This window comes from Salvelinus fontinalis, chromosome 37, assembly GCF_029448725.1.
Source record: "Salvelinus fontinalis isolate EN_2023a chromosome 37, ASM2944872v1, whole genome shotgun sequence".
NCBI classification, from domain to species: domain Eukaryota; kingdom Metazoa; phylum Chordata; class Actinopteri; order Salmoniformes; family Salmonidae; genus Salvelinus; species Salvelinus fontinalis.
In genome coordinates this window covers 25,836,033-25,851,467 of record NC_074701.1, presented here as the reverse complement: position 1 = coordinate 25,851,467, position 15,435 = coordinate 25,836,033, and the positions used below count along the sequence as shown (strand labels likewise).

The window sequence follows — 15,435 nt, the reverse complement described above, 5'->3', positions numbered from 1 at the left end:
CTTGGTAAAATGCATGAATCAATGTCATGTTTAACTTATTACTTGGAGATAAAACACATACAGAGAATTTCAAACACACACCACTGCTGTGGTTATCAGACATCCTAGAATCGAATTTGAAATTCGAATTTGAAAATGGTAGAATCCAGTTTTGTTTGGCAGCGGAACGCGTCATCACTGAATTGATAGGAAAAGCACGGAGGGCTTGTCTGGACGAATGGCGAATATGGACTATCAGCGGGACGTTCAAAATTTCAGGAGAAATGCAAGTGCTAGGTCCTCGTGTTCCTCTCTCGCAATGGAGATAAAAAGAAAGAAGATAAGTGAGAGCACTGTATTCTTGCAATCAGAGGTAATGTGCCAGTTTGTTTGTTGTCAACCGATTAGCTAAGTACTAGGCTAGCAAACTGACGTTTTTCTGTAACTGATGCCTGTCCAACGAACACGTCAGCTAGTTAACGTTAGCTAACAACTAACATATCCAGCTGAGTTGACGATTTATTCTACATAGCGTTACAGTAGTGTTATAATTTGCGCTCTAGCTAGCTAACGTAAATGCAGAAATATTAGTGGTTTGCTAACTGTTCCAATACTTACTTTTATGATCACTAATTTTGTAAAACACTGGCCTCAATTCAATCTATGTATGTGATACGTTACTAAATCCACTCTGGCTCTGTCCAGAAACAACCCAGCCTCGCTGCCAAGGTATGTAAACGTCATCTCCACGATATGTTGAGTTTTACTTGGCTACATAGCCTCTGTCTAGGCACTTATACTGACACTTATGGAGATGTATACTTCCTTCTGATAGTGGCTATTTCTGAATAGAACTTAGTTAGCAGTAGTGGTGTAAAAATACTACTACTTAAGTATTTTTGTTTTGTTTATCTATACTTTACTATTTTTATGTTTTAGAACTTTTACTTTTAATTCGCTACATTCCTAAAGACAATAATGTACTTTTTACTCCATACATTTTCCCTGACAGGCAAAAGTATTCATTACATTTTGAATGCTTAGCAGGACAGGGAAATGGTCCAATTCACACACTTATCAAGAGAACATCCCTGGTCATTAATACTGCCTCTGATCTGGTGGACTCACTAAACACATCATTCATTTGTAAATTCTGTCTGAGAGTTGGAGTGTGCCCCTGTCCAGCAGTAAATTTAAAAAAAGAAATGGTGCTGTCTGGTTTGCTTAATATAAGGAATTAGAAATTATTTATACTTTTGATACTTAAGTAAATGTATCAATTACATTTACTTTTGATACTTAAGTATATTTAAAACCAAATACTTTTAGACTTTTACTCAAGTAGTATTTTACTGGGTGACTTTTACTTGATTAATTTTCTATTAACGTATCTGTACTTTTACTCAAGTATGACAATTGTGTACTTTTTCCACCACTGGATAGCAGATTGTATCGGGCTATGTAATGTGATACTCCATTAGCCGTTACAGGATAGGTACTGTTTGGCATAGCGCATAGACAAGATGATTCTATTTCAAATCTCCTCTCATTGATTGAGACAGGTGTACACTTTGTTGGATAACTTAAGTAACAAAAAAATGACTTATTTTATAACTGAGCATTTTCTAAATTTAAAACGAACCACCTGCAACTGGATACGGACATTTTAGAAGATGCATGCATTGGCCGAATGGGAACGAATATGGCATCGTTAATAAGGTTGGTCGAAAAGTATCTGCTACGCCAAATAGCACCTGTCCTGTGACGGCTAATGGAGCGTCACATTAGCCCGTTACAATATGCTAGCTGTATAGATTGGACCCTTTTCTCTCCTACATAACTTTTCAGTGGTCATGAAGAACACTTCTGCTTTGCATGTTTATCGAAACGTTCATTTTGTTTGCTTTATTAACAAACGAATATTCTTGCAGGCAAAATGCATGAACATGTCTACATCTGAATGACACTCATGAAATTAAAGAGGACATGAATTTGTTTTACACAAGACAGATTTCTAAGAAACTACAGGTGACAAAATAGAGGAGAAAGAGATCCAGGCTAAATAATCAGAAAACTATAGGCTATAAATAGTACACTTTATTTAGCCTCTACCCACCATCAGATGTCTGTGGTGTAAACAAATGATTTTGTCCTTTAATAAACCTCATCATAATCCCTATGTTAATGGTTTATTTTGTTGTCTTTCCTCTTGTGTTCTAGCAAAGACCACCCAACATGTCATGCACATCAAACCCTGTCAATCTTTTGTCTGCCCAACCATACATTTGTGTCATGTTTTGAGTTTCTTTATTTCAGAGGGATTAAATTCTGTTTCAAATGAGTGTTTTTTAACCATTTAACATTCTTCACATTTTGTCTTTGCTCTATTGACTTGCCTTCCAGTCTCCCTCGGTCATCAAGATCTGTGTCCTCACCTCTCTCTCACCCAGAACCCATCACTGTCTCCTGTCTGTGACATGTCACATCCTTTAGCTAGAGGATATCACCAAACTCTTTAGCTACCTGTCTCTGTTGAATCCACACTATTGTAATTCACTCTATTTCTATTACTATGGTGTTATCCCCCTCCTACAGGACACTAACATGCAGGAGAAGATAGACTTTGAGATCCGCATGCGGGATGGAGCCTACAAGCTCCTGGTGGCTAGCACCAATAGAGAGCAGATCCTGAATGCCTCCAAGAACCTCTTGACCTGCAACACTCGGATCAAGGCATACATGACAGAAATGCACAAGGAGACAGAAATGCACGAGGAGAACCACGATATGAGAGTCATATCTCAGAGGTAAAGATACCGGACCTTCTATTGTCTGGTTATGTGTGTTTGTTTGTGGAGTCGTGCTCCGTAAGTGAAGTTGAATTACTAATGTGTTTTGTGTGCCATAGACTATCAGATCGAGTTTCAGATGATCGTGTGGCCTGCAGAGGAAGAGTGGCCTTGTCTGGTAAGATCCTTCTCTTTATTTGTCAGAAGGGAACAATGACCATCCTGTATCATACGTTTCCTTTTGATATTCATGAAGATCATTAGATATTTGAGCCGAGCCACTTGTCTTATCACCGTTGTTGGAAAGTATACTGGGATTCTTCCATTTACTGACAGGTTTGTCTTTGTACTCCACTGTAGGGCTGCGCATACCATTGATGTGGAAAGACTCTGACCACTTTAATAACAAAGGGAGTGAGTAGATTGTCATTTATTGTTTTCAGTGAAGGAAAAGGAAAGCAACATAGGAGAAACCGATGCTTTGGAAGTTCAGTTCATTGAGACTGAACCTAATAACTAAAGCAATTCTCATATACAAGCCATGTCCTTGCCAATATTCAAAATATGTATTCTGAGTCTGGATGTAGTTATGGTTGTGAATCCTGGTTTTAGGCACGCGGCGGGTTGCCATCTTCTGCCTGATGAGAATTGGATCTAAAGTTTTTGACACGGAGATGGTGGTTGTGGACAGATCGATGACTGATATTTGTTTTGAGGGTGTAACAGTTTTGTAAGTATTCACCACAAATACAAACTCATATTCTTGAAATGGGATACCTTGGTTCTATGTCTGCAGGACCCTATCATCTTCTCTCCAGTCTCTTGTTAAAGATGCATTCCGGGATCCAAATTTGTAACATATTGCATAAATTGGATTCGTAACATATCAAACAAATTACAAAGCTCGTATGATATCATACAAAATGGATGATGTAGTACACAAAAAACAGGGACCACTTTTGGCTTGTGAGCGCCACTTTCAAAACTACTGGCTGAAATTATACAAAAGTTTGGAATGCATCTTTAAGTGTTCTGAATCGGACATTTCCCTCCTGATTGACAGTAACGGTGTTGGGCCTGCCTTCGAGCTGAAAGTGGAGCTGTATAGCTGTGCCATAGAGGAGGAGACCTTCCTGGTCAACACCCCAAAGAAACTGGCCAAGAAGTTACGCAGCTCATTTGGCAGGGCATCTGGGAGGAAACTCTGCCCCCTGCTTGAAGCTGGAGACCCTGATGCTTTCCTGCAGTCCAACCCAATACCCCTGTACGTGAGCTGTAGTTAAGGCCCAGAGTTTTCCCTGGTCAGGTCTCATGGTCAGGAACAACGTTGGGTGCTGATTATATGTAATGGGTAGGGCCCAGATTTACTGTACTGTAGTCACCCCTTTTGGTTTGGCTGGTTGTTGCCTTTTGCCTAGTCAGTCATCTGGTTAGTCTTGTATGTTAAATCACTGGGTCTCTGTCTGTCCTTCCTAGGGGGGCAAGGTACAGCCTGCTGGCGTACACCTCTCTGGGCTTGGCCTGGGCCGATGGGGGCTTCCAGTCCCATTCTCTCATAGTCCTCCAGGATGGTAAGAGCAACACTTCATTGGACATTCTTATATACCGCTTTGCGTTAAAGATACATTGCATTGCATGTTTATGGCTTCAGAAATGATTGTCACAATATGCCTTGTTTGGACTGTTTTCTCTTTAGCTGAGTCGTCCTCCTGGCTGCCCCTCTATGGGAACCTCTGCTGCCGTCTAGTTGCCCAGCCCGTCTGTATGACCCAGGACATGATGAATGGCTATCTGATTCAGCAGGTGAGCTAACTGTTATCAACTCTCTGACTGCTCCCTGACAAACTATAGAGTACCATATCTGGCCCTGCCAGTCAAGCCCTGATAAGTAGAGCTAAAACCTTCTTTAGTCATATAACATACCATTCTATGGTGTAGAAAAGTAAACTAATGTCTTACGGTAGTTCACTACATAATACCCATAATAAATAATAATTGTCTTCTATTCCAGCAAAGTGTGGAGGGGTTGTCCCGGTACTGCAGCCTGTACTGTGTGCTCAGGGCTGGGAGTCTGTTCTGCTACTACACCCCTGAGGAGATTACTGCCAAGGTGGAGCCCAGCCTCATCATACCCACCAACAAGGTAGACATTGCCATGGTAATCGACCCAAATGATTGTGATAGAACAGCACATAACTGTTAGTTTTCAGTTTTTCCATCCCTTGGCTTTCCTGCTGTTTCTCTGTCCAGGACACTAGGATCCGTGTGGTGGATAAGGGCCCTCAGAGGTCCAACAGTCTGACCATCACCAACCCAGTGGTGGCGGGGGCTCTGACCAACATCTTCACAACTGACAGCAGGGAGGAGCTGGAGGACTGGATGGAAGCATTCTGGCAGCACTTCTACGACCAGAGTGAGTGTTTGGAAGAGTTAACAAAAACCTTAATCTCAGGCTCTTTCTTTCACAGATTTAATCCAAATTGTATTTCTCCACCCAACGCTCTGATCTGATTTATCTTCTCTCCCAGGTCAGTGGCACCACTGCTGTAGTGAGCTGATGAAGATTGAGGTTGCGTCACCAAAGAAACCCCCACTCTTCCTCACCAAACAGGCTGACTCTGTCTACAATGACCTGAGTAAGTCCAGTGCCCTAAACCTTTGACTACATATTGTCTTAGATTTTTCTGATATGCAGTTTTGGGTGAGAAAATACAACTTACTTATTTTTCAAATGAGCCCTGCGATACACACACATTAAATATAAAATGCAATCAATCAAATAATAAAGAAATCAAATATTAATACAATCCATTACATAATCAAATAATCAGTCAGATCATGTGAACTCCTCTGAAGAGGTCACTAAGTTTCTGTAAAACTGTCTTACAGAAACCAGTGTTGGGACCTTTTAGCTGTCAGACACTATTTATATACTATATGATAAATTTAGTACATTTTCCATGTTTTTTCCACATTTTCCATTGTTTCTAAAGGTATAAATTCTCCTGGAAAGTTTGAGAGTATCACCGACATCATCCACAACAAAATCGAGGAAACAGGGGGCCACTTCCTCATTGGTGAGGAGGAGGCAAGGGAGCCTCCTAAATGGTCTACTCTGTTTGATGGGTCCATCTCCATGGTGGTGCAGAAGAGTGTTTTGTCTCCGGGCAAAGAGAGTCCCAGCTCTGTCTCCAATGGCAACAAGAAGAGGCGTGCCCCGCCCCCACCTGCTGACAAGCAGCCTTTCAGCCTCCCACCAGCCAGACCCCCTCCTCTGTATCAGGAAAAGGAAAACGTTGGGGCGCGAACCAAGACGGGACGTCCCTCGCTGGACGCCAAGTTCTCTGCCATCATCCAGCAGCTGCAGAGGAACCCTGGTGGCCTATCCAGAAAGAACACCCCCCTGGGCCAGATAGAGCCTCCCCAGCAGGACTTGGAGTACCCCCAGACTCCTGATGTCCCCCACAGGCCTGCCCCCATCCCTGCTCCACGCAACAAACTGAGGAAGTCCTTTAGGGAGAAGATGAACCCTAAAGCCTGGTGACTGACTGAACCTCACCTGGGACTAAAGCCTGAAGCCAGGGTCGCCAGTGGCCCAAATATGCCTTTTAACTTTTACTAATAGGACCTATTTGGGTGTTTTTAGGGACATTTCTTAATGACTAAGCAACCTTCCTTTAATGAAACTGTCTTATTCCAATGTGTGTCCAATTACTCATTGTAGGAATATTAGCATGTATGGACTGCAAATACACTTCTGAATGTGGGACCTTTGGGATAAATAATGTTCTCTTGGTTCCTTTGGCATGGTGTACTTAACCACTATGATAATAGTCCTTAATGCATTGGCCTTTATAACCAGAATATATCACTGAAATGATATATATTGAACACTTATCACCGACACAGTGAATAGTGGATCTAATGTAAGTATTGCAAGAAATGATCTTATAGGCCAGTAGAGGAGAAAATAATTTCAGTTTTGCGCTGCACTCAATATAAGCAGTGGCCTGAAGATTGAAATGGGACATGACACTTTCTAGCGGACCAAACTAATGCACAGTACACTGTGGCCTGAGCCAGTTATCACTTTTGTTTTCTATTCTTTTTAAAAACGTTTTTTTAATAAGTAGAGCGACAATGGGTTTTAAGGAACTGTTTTGGAATTGTAGATGTATCATTATTGTACTAAATAATTAGCAATTTATTTAGTAGTTAGGCTAGCATTTGCTAAAATACACAGGATTTCAAAGCACCATGCTGTTTGTCATTTTTTAATACAATTTAAGCATTCGTTAACAATATTCAGTGGAATGTCTAAAGTTAATTGTTGTTCTAGAGATCTCTGATTTGTTGATGGTCTGTGTAGCCCTAACGTATTCGATTATCTTGTTTCCCTCCTCATATACTGTAAAATAGCAAACGGTCTTTGATGTTTTGGATTAAAACCCATTTCTACTACTTTAAAAAAAAAAATTTACTTTCTTTGTTTATTTGCTCCAACTAATGCTTAATGTGAGCTTTGACTTTAGCCTGCTGATGGTCTTGTGCCATTTATAAATGTAAAAACTAGTAACCAAAATATCCTCCATCATAGTGCAGTTGTACCAGGAGGTGGCGGTAACACCTTAAGCAGGCTAAGCACATCCACATACTGCAGCAAATGCTGTATAATCAGTTGTGGGTAACGTGACTCAAATCACTTTTAGAAAGGGCAGACTCACTGACGTCACATTGCATATAACTATCTGATATAAATGACCACTGATGTCCTTTTTAATGTGAATAATACTTCTTGTCCTAGATAACACCCAATATCAGCTAATACCATTCTAATATAAGGACACTCCATCACTCCCTAATCAGACCTAGGTACGGTCTGGACTTTTAGATGTACCTCAACTGAAAATGTATTACCAGTCTGCATACAGCCACTTAATGGAAACACAAAACCTTTCTTTGAATTATTAGCAACCTTAGTATGTCTGGAACAGGTTGCTGTCAGCAAATTGCATTAAGATGTTATGAGTATGACCCAACACTGGTAAAATGCCTTGGAATAGATTTGTAGTTGGGTCTACATGACATTTCAATATTTCACAATGAATCTTCTTAGGAAATGAGTTCCATTTCCCAATCCCACCCATCTGGTATAGTACCACCACAATTAGGGGGAGAAAGACATTCATAGATAGTAAAATATTTTAATTAAATATACAGAGGATCATATAATACAAAATGTTTTTCTTGTTTGCCAGCTGAATCATTGGTAAACAGATGGCACATAGTATCAAAAACACTTTAAAGAAAAACATGGGAACAATGTGGAAAACAAGAAAACAAAACAAGCAAATAAAAAATGTTCTAACTTTAGTGTTCAGATCTAAATGTAAGGTGACCTGTGACATCTAGATTGTGTAACCAGCTGTATGCATTTATACTATTTACAGATTATAACATATTACACATAAGACAGTCAAAAGTATTTACATTATTAAAAAGTCAGACGTAGAAAGATGCCAGAGAATGGATTTGAACGTTAAGGAACTTAAACGTCAGTTACTGACGCTGCTGAGGCAAACATGACATTAAGAGCATGTAATTGTGAATGAATGTTTATCTTAAAGGAAAAATATTCCACCCCAAAACTATATTTTGCTATTTGTTTCATTAGTCCCAAAATGTTTTGCATTTCAGCAATCAAGTTTTCAAGATGTATAACATTAAAAATACAGAAATACGCAGCATCGTAACGGCTGTATTTCTGTATCTTGCAAGTTGTATATCTTAAACTTGATTGCTGACATGCAAAACATGTTGGGACTATATCAACAATGGACTAATGAAACAAATACCAAAATATAGTTTTGGGGTGTTTTCCTTTAAGTGTCTGCTCAATCTCAGTTGATTGGCTTTAAAACAAATTTAAACAGCAAATGTGTTACCTATATTTCACATGTTCCAAATACCCATTAAAAGCAGTTATGATGGTTGTTAACCCAGACCAGGTGCTATTATTCCTCGGGCGCTACACGCTGCCTTTTGATCACTATGTCTGGCAGTGGCACATAAATCTATTATAGTAGCCATTCTCTACACCAGTGCTTAACTATCCCTGTGCTAAACGGTAACTATGGTACTATACAATTACAGTCCAATGAGTTTGCACTGCAATGTGATGATAGAATGGAACCTTATAACTGTAATAATAATAGATTTATTTTATATAGCGCTTTCCATTATACAGATAATCTCAAATACGCTTAAAAACAAAAAACTAAAGTACATGCAGTTCTTGGGCTAGACAACGGTCTTCAACTGAGGCTGGCGCGTCCAGGTCACATCCATCTCCGGTGGGCTGCACATACTGTAGGCCAAGCCTACAACAGTCTCCTGAAAGTCAGTCATGATAGAAAACTAGTGCTGCAACCCCTAATCGAAGATTAAGAAAGGCACAGATATTCACAAAGCAATAATCTACAAGACACATTCGTATTTATCATGCATTATGCTGTTGAATGAAGGAGGCGCAGTAAACAGCCTTAGACCAGTGATGTTTCAGAGCTATGTCAAGATAAGAGCTGTCAGATGTCACAGTAGGCAGCATCAGTGACTCATGTTAAGCGCAGTATAAATACCTTCTGTTCAATATATTAATGTATCTGGGTCACTTTCCCACCTCTCAAGGGTCAACCAATTTTGAGAGAATGTTCCTGACAAACGATACGACTTGCCTTAAAAACAACTGATGAAAAAACGTCAAATGTGGTTTCTTCACAGCTTGGGTGTTCTGATGAAAATGAGCTGTTATCTACATACAATACCTCAGCACCTTGTGGTTTTGTACAGCACCTTATTTTAACACAGTCATTTCTAAGACGTGTAGTGGTCTAATACATGAACACAAACAGGCCACAGCACCACACTAGAGAGCTGTAAACAGATCCAGAACATTGATTGAAGGTGGAGTAGCCGAATGCTTAACAGTTGCGTGAACTTTTCCGATGGTAAATCTTGTGAAAATAGTTTATTTTAGATAGTCCCCTCATGTTTTTAAGTGTTTCAACCTGATAAAAATCCCCAGAACACATTTGGAGGATGAAGTTGTCGCATTGCAGTGATTTGGAATCCAATCCTTTGGAGACCCAGCAAATATGATTATCCCCCTGACATGCATGCCAATGGCTTTTCTCTGTCTCCCTCCACACTCAAAGATAATAAGAACCTGACTGTTGAGTGAGAGAAACAACCTGGTTGGTGAACACAAACACTACATAGAGTGCAAATTTATCCAAAGTAACTAAGTGGTGATACAGTGCAAAAAACAAAAAAATACACAAAAATGGAACTGAGTGCCTGACTAAAGAGTTAATCCACCATCTACAGTTAATCAGTGTTGTCATGCTTACTGAAGAATAGAACACTAGATCCACTGTCCCAGGGTGAGACGGTTAAGCTCCACGTGGGTCCGTCTGTTAGAGTCTGGTGCTGGGGTGCATGGAGGACAGCTGTGGGTGGGTGAGGGTGGACAGGGGGTACAGGTGGTGCAGGAGGTCCCCGTACAGGGCCGCCCCCCCAGGGTGCCTGTAGAAGTGGTGAGGGCTGGGCTGGGAAGCCATCAACTGCCTCTGTAGCATCATGGAGTGGAAGGCTAGCGGAGGGACCAGAGGGGACACGGCTGTCTGGCTCTTCAGGTACTGGAGGTTGTGATGGAGGGCGTCCTGCATCCCGGGGTACATCCCTGTGTAGAAGGGCGCGTGGGGAGGGTAGGTGTGGCCCTCGGGAATGTGGCTGTGGAGGTGGAAGTGGACGGCGTGCGCCGGTTCGGCTGGTTTGAACTCCTCTCCCTGTGGGTCGCCTCGGCGGACAGAGCCGGCGGGGTGCATGGGGGTCACCACTCGCACCTTGCGGTCTGGCACCCCCTCGTTCTCTAGTTCCCCCAGGCTTCTCTTACTGGGTCTAGAGGCACCAACAGTCTCAGCGTGGCTTTTAGGGTTGAAGAAAGGCTGAAGGGGTTCCAGGTGTTTGGTGGTAGATATAGTCATCGGAGGGACTCTGCACGCTTTGGGGTGACAGTCTAAACTCTGGTGCATCATGGGATACGGGAGGCCACAGAAAGAGGGCTTTGTGAAAGACATCCTTTGAGAGACAGGCTTGGAAATACTGAAATCTCGAGGTTCCTCTTCCATTGGTCTATCCCCATGTGTTTGTGTCCTCTCAGAGAAGTGGGGATCTCTGTAAGTCAAACAGTCTCTGTCAGAATTGTTTGAGGTGAATACCTCGCTGCTCTGGCGTTCCCTGATAAAATGTCCATGTTTGTCTCTGTTGGGATAACTGTCCATTCGCTCTTGACTCAGACAGTTCTCTGTCTGCCGGTAGAGGTTGTGTAAGTGAGGGGAGGAGTAGCAGTCACCTGCGTAGCCTGGTGGTGCCTGAATGGGCTGCTGCTGCATCCGTGTCTCCCCTGCGTTCTCCTCTCCATCCTGTGTCTCAGTCCTGTGGAGGTAGGGGTGCCAGGGGGGGTGGAGCTGGGGCTGGAAGTGGCTCACTCTGCAAGTGAAGGGCTCAGACAAATCCCCCAGAGGACTCCTCTCTTGCTGGGGTTTGATGCTCTGGGCGTGCTGGATGACAGAAGGTCTGAAGACGGGAGCCATCTCTAGGCTATCCGGCAGGGAGTCCTGCCTCAGTTTCACCACCTCTTCAACACAACTGTCGCTCACATCACCCACACTGGCTGACGGAGTGGGAGGTAGAAGAGGAAGAGGAGGGGAACTGAACGAGTAATGATTTGTCTCACAGACTTGGGAGAGGAGCTTCTTCTTGGCTAGTGGGGACATGACCCCCAGGTTGTCCTTTGAGTACGCTGTTGGCATGGGCATGTGACACTGATTAATCTCTTTGTTTTTACTGGGGGAGTCCTGTTTGTCTGTGATTAGCTCTGTGGAGTACTGCTGCAGTGGGGGTGGGCTCTGCTTACACATGGGCAGCACCTTCCCCACCCTCCCACCATGTCCATAACCGTGACTGTCTGTGTCTTTAGCTACCGGAATGTCAGGTTTGCTTGGATCAAGTAGACTGCTATACCCAGGCTTACTGTTGTTGTCCCAGTGGTATGGATATGGGGTCTTAGACAGGGTTCCATCAGCTTGGTCCCTTTGCTCAGGGTTGAGTTTGTCTGACTGTGGCTGGTGGGGATGTCTCCACTCGGACAGTGGAGACAGTTCCCTGTGGAGGACAGGTGTGGCTCTGTGGCAGTCTGTGTTGGGGGGATTCAGCCGCGATGGTTCCTCCTCGCTCAATGTCTCCTCTTTCTTCAGGGTGAGTTGTAACTCCTCCTCTTCAGGCTCTTCTCTGGGCAGAGGATCCTGCTTCATGGCTGCTGGCTCCTGGTTGTCCCCTTTCTTCTCAGATACCTTAGTGGGAAAACACATGCCATACTGTTATTCTTTTTGGTGTGTACTTTTTACTCCTTTTTCTCCTGAATTTCGTGATATCCAATTGGTAGTTACAGTCTTGTCCCATCGCTGCAACTCCCGTACGGACTAGGGAGAGGCGAATGTCGAGAGCCATGCTTACTCTGAAACACGACCTTGACACACTGCTTGCTTAACCCGTGCGACACAGCCTGGGATCGACCCCGGGGCTGTAGTGACACCTCAAGCATTGCAATGCAGTGCCTTAGACAACCGCGCAACTCGGGAGGCCTCCATACTGCTATTCGATACATAGACATGATGCGTGTGTAATGTTAGCATATGCTATCTTTTCTAAGAAAGAGTGTGTGTGAACCAGTGTTTGTGAGAGCCTGAGACAGACGGACAGAAAACTAGTGGGACTGACCTGTGAGAGGTCCTGGCTTTTTGCAGTGTCCCCTCTCTCCCTCTTCTTCCTGGCCCCTTGCCTCTGGTGTAGTCCACCTTTAGGTCGTTTCGCTGTGACCCCTTTGTGTTTGGCACTCCCCTCTTGGGCCCCATGCTCCTGTTTTTTGGGTTTTGCTGAGGGGAGGGGTTTGTCTTCCTCTCCTTTGGTGTGCCTCTCGTAAGGGAGGAGGAGCCTGGAAAGGTCAGAGTGGAAGAGACTGAGTTAGCCTAAATCTGACACAAAGTTAATATGGATTTATCACCTCTTACCCTGCCCATGTAGCTGCAACGTAACATGTCTAAGAATCAACAAGTCTTTAAAGATTCATGTTTTTAATTTTTTTTTTTTATATATATGATTTATTTTTATCCCCTTTTTCGTGATTACGATCTTGTCTCATCGATGCAACTCCCCAACGGGTTCGGGAGAGACAAAGGTCGAGTCATGCATGCTCCGAAACATGACCCGCCAAACCGCGCTTCTTAACACCCGCTCGCTTAACCAGGAAGCCAGCCGCACCAATGTGTCGGAGGAAACACCGTTCAACTGACAACCGAAGTCAGCCGGCAGGTGCCCAGCCCACCTGAAGGAGTCGCTAAAGTGCGATGAGCCAAGTAAAGCCCCCCCGGCCAAACCCTCCCCTAACGACACTGGGCCAATTGTGCACCGCCCTATGGAACTCCCGGTCACAACCAGTAACAACACCCAGGCTGTAGTGACGCCACAACACTGTGTTGCAGTGCCTTAGACCGCTGCGCCACTTGGGAGGCTAAAGATGAATGTTTACATGCAAACCACCATGGATCTGGGAATAAAAAATAAATAAATTTATAAGATAACTCCCCCACACAGTAATGAGAAGCTCCAACGTATATTGGAAGAGGACATTCGCTCTAGGAAGTTATATTAAGATTAAATGGATACTTCGGGATTTTGTCAATGAGGCCCTTTATCTACTTGCCCAGAGTCAGATAAACTCGTGGATACCATTTTTAAGTCTTTGCGTCCAGTTTGAAGGGAGTTGCTAACTTGAGCTAGCGCAATTGCTAACTAGTGTTAGCATAATGCTAACAGTTATTACTTCCAGTTATTGCACTAACGCTAGTTAGCATTTGCTTGCGAAACTACCTCAAACTTAGTACTGGACACAGAGACATAAAAATGCTATCCATGAGTTCATCTGACTGGAGAAATAGATAAAGGGCCTCATTGACAAAATCCCGAAGTATCCCTTTACCAGAGATGCTAGGCCTACAACTGTGGCGTAGACAAAGACACATAACTTTAACTTCAGCCTTCATTTTGACACTTGACTGACCAGAGTACACAGTGGTGGTGGATGTGAGTCAGTTAGCATAGACTAGAGAGCATGCTGCAACACAGAGCTGGTATGTGCTGAGAGAGCTGGGGAGCCAACTAACACCTGGCACTGAGCCAGCAGATGAGGCAAGGCAGAGGCCCCCAGTCAGGGCTTGTTAATCTTTACATCACATTACCGTGGAAACGGTTAACACACTACAGCTGCTAGACTAGAGTAACTAAAGAACCATCCATTCTGACTGAGCTGTGCTGTTGATGAGACTAATTACAGGGTGGATTGTGACATGAAGGGGGTTATTATTACCAAGATCTTATCAAATGTGTGAAACAAAATATGGACCAACCAAAATACTGAGAAAAACATGTTGAATAATACTGTACAGGTGGAACACCACAAAACAGAGTATCAAATATTAAAAAGAGGTAGTAGCAACCAGTGATGGAATGTTCAATATTATTTGGAAAGCCTCGCCCATAACTTTAAGGCCAGCTATTATAATAACAATCCAAATGCTATTTGGAAATAACTTCTCAAACCTTCTCAAGGCATAGAATTATTCTCATGTGTGCACATAAAGTTGTTGCTCAATTTCCTCTTTAAGGGACATTGTGGTAAAACAAACAAGGAATCATGCATGAGTGGTTTGCTTCTTCTTCACAAAGAGAAATGCCTTTAAGAGTTGAAGTGGCTCAGTGGGAATGTTGTTATTTTTTCTACAAACCAAACTGCTGGCAGCAGAGGCAGTAAAACTACATTTCATACAGCTGGCACCAGGCCCCAGGCCAAGAAAGGAAATATACAATTAAATGTGACTTATTTGAAAGAGGGAGAGGGAGGAGAGAAGAAAGACAGATGTTAATGTAGTGAAACAATTATTCACCATAAACCACTGCACCGTTGAGAAATAATGTGGTGAACTCGACGTGACTAACTATATAAATAGGGTGAGGAAAATAGTGAGTAATTTCATATACACACTGTCGAGCTGCTCTCACGTTTCCAATCTGTGAGGATACCATCTGCTGTAAGATTGAATACCATGCCATGCTAAGTTTGGCACCTAGCAATACCAATTATAAATCAGTATCTATCGGCAGACATGGATGAGAATTACATAATCCGGCATTTTTGTGTTGGGAGATGAAGACCCATTGTCTTATATCTGGGTAAGAACATGACTGCTTTTCCCTATATCAATTCTCAAGAATGCCATTGAGAAGTGAAGGTACCGTCCATACTGGTGTGGCTATCACACCTCGGTGGAACATTCTCCTAAAATCCATGTTACATCACACAAAGTGTTAAACTCAATATTCCAGACACAGTCTCTTGTCATTAAAATTTTATTTGGATATTAACTAAAAATAACAATGTTCTTTTGACACGATAGGGTGCATGATTCTTTTCTGCTTCTCTGTTGCTGAACAGTTAACTATGAAGAGTCACACTATAAATAGCACCCGCTCTGTAAAAGACTCACTGAGA

At 42.8% G+C, this 15,435-nt stretch overlaps 2 protein-coding genes across 4 annotated transcripts in view; one reads left to right on the top strand and one right to left on the bottom strand.

The window, feature by feature from the left end:
- Window positions 1–11: 11 nt before the first annotated feature.
- rtkn2 (rhotekin 2) lies at window positions 12–7,965 on the top strand. 2 transcript variants are annotated; one of them, XM_055902590.1, is made up of 13 exons: window positions 12–352; window positions 685–708; window positions 2,575–2,786; window positions 2,888–2,946; window positions 3,129–3,182; window positions 3,381–3,498; window positions 3,832–4,032; window positions 4,245–4,339; window positions 4,465–4,571; window positions 4,780–4,911; window positions 5,019–5,181; window positions 5,297–5,404; window positions 5,762–7,965. In XM_055902590.1, the coding sequence occupies exons 1-13, from the start codon at window positions 218–220 to the stop codon at window positions 6,310–6,312; spliced, it is 1,959 nt and encodes a 652-aa protein (XP_055758565.1). In that variant the 5' UTR covers window positions 12–217; the 3' UTR covers window positions 6,313–7,965. The 2 variants fall into 2 exon arrangements, with proteins under 2 accessions (XP_055758565.1, XP_055758566.1); XM_055902591.1 differs by lacking the exon at window positions 685–708.
- The window catches only part of LOC129836429 (AT-rich interactive domain-containing protein 5B-like), a 68,433-nt gene continuing 60,954 nt past the window's right edge, over window positions 7,957–15,435 (bottom strand). For both annotated transcript variants that reach the window (XM_055902588.1, XM_055902589.1), the window contains exons 9-10: window positions 12,609–12,822; window positions 7,957–12,181 (exon numbers count right to left, since the gene is read on the bottom strand). In XM_055902588.1, coding sequence (XP_055758563.1) covers window positions 10,244–12,181; window positions 12,609–12,822 — 2,152 coding nt within the window. In that variant the 3' untranslated portion in view covers window positions 7,957–10,243. The remainder of the gene's footprint in view (window positions 12,182–12,608; window positions 12,823–15,435) is intronic.

Bases quoted from the DNA above. Each gene is read 5' to 3' on its own strand.
- rtkn2 (XM_055902590.1), top strand. From the start codon at position 218: ATGGCGAATATGGACTATCAGCGGGACGTTCAAAATTTCAGGAGAAAT. The intron at 3,183-3,380 runs GTGAGTAGATTG...TCCTGGTTTTAG, and splicing joins CCACTTTAATAACAAAGGGA to GCACGCGGCGGGTTGCCATC. The intron at 5,182-5,296 runs GTGAGTGTTTGG...CTTCTCTCCCAG, and splicing joins GCAGCACTTCTACGACCAGA to GTCAGTGGCACCACTGCTGT.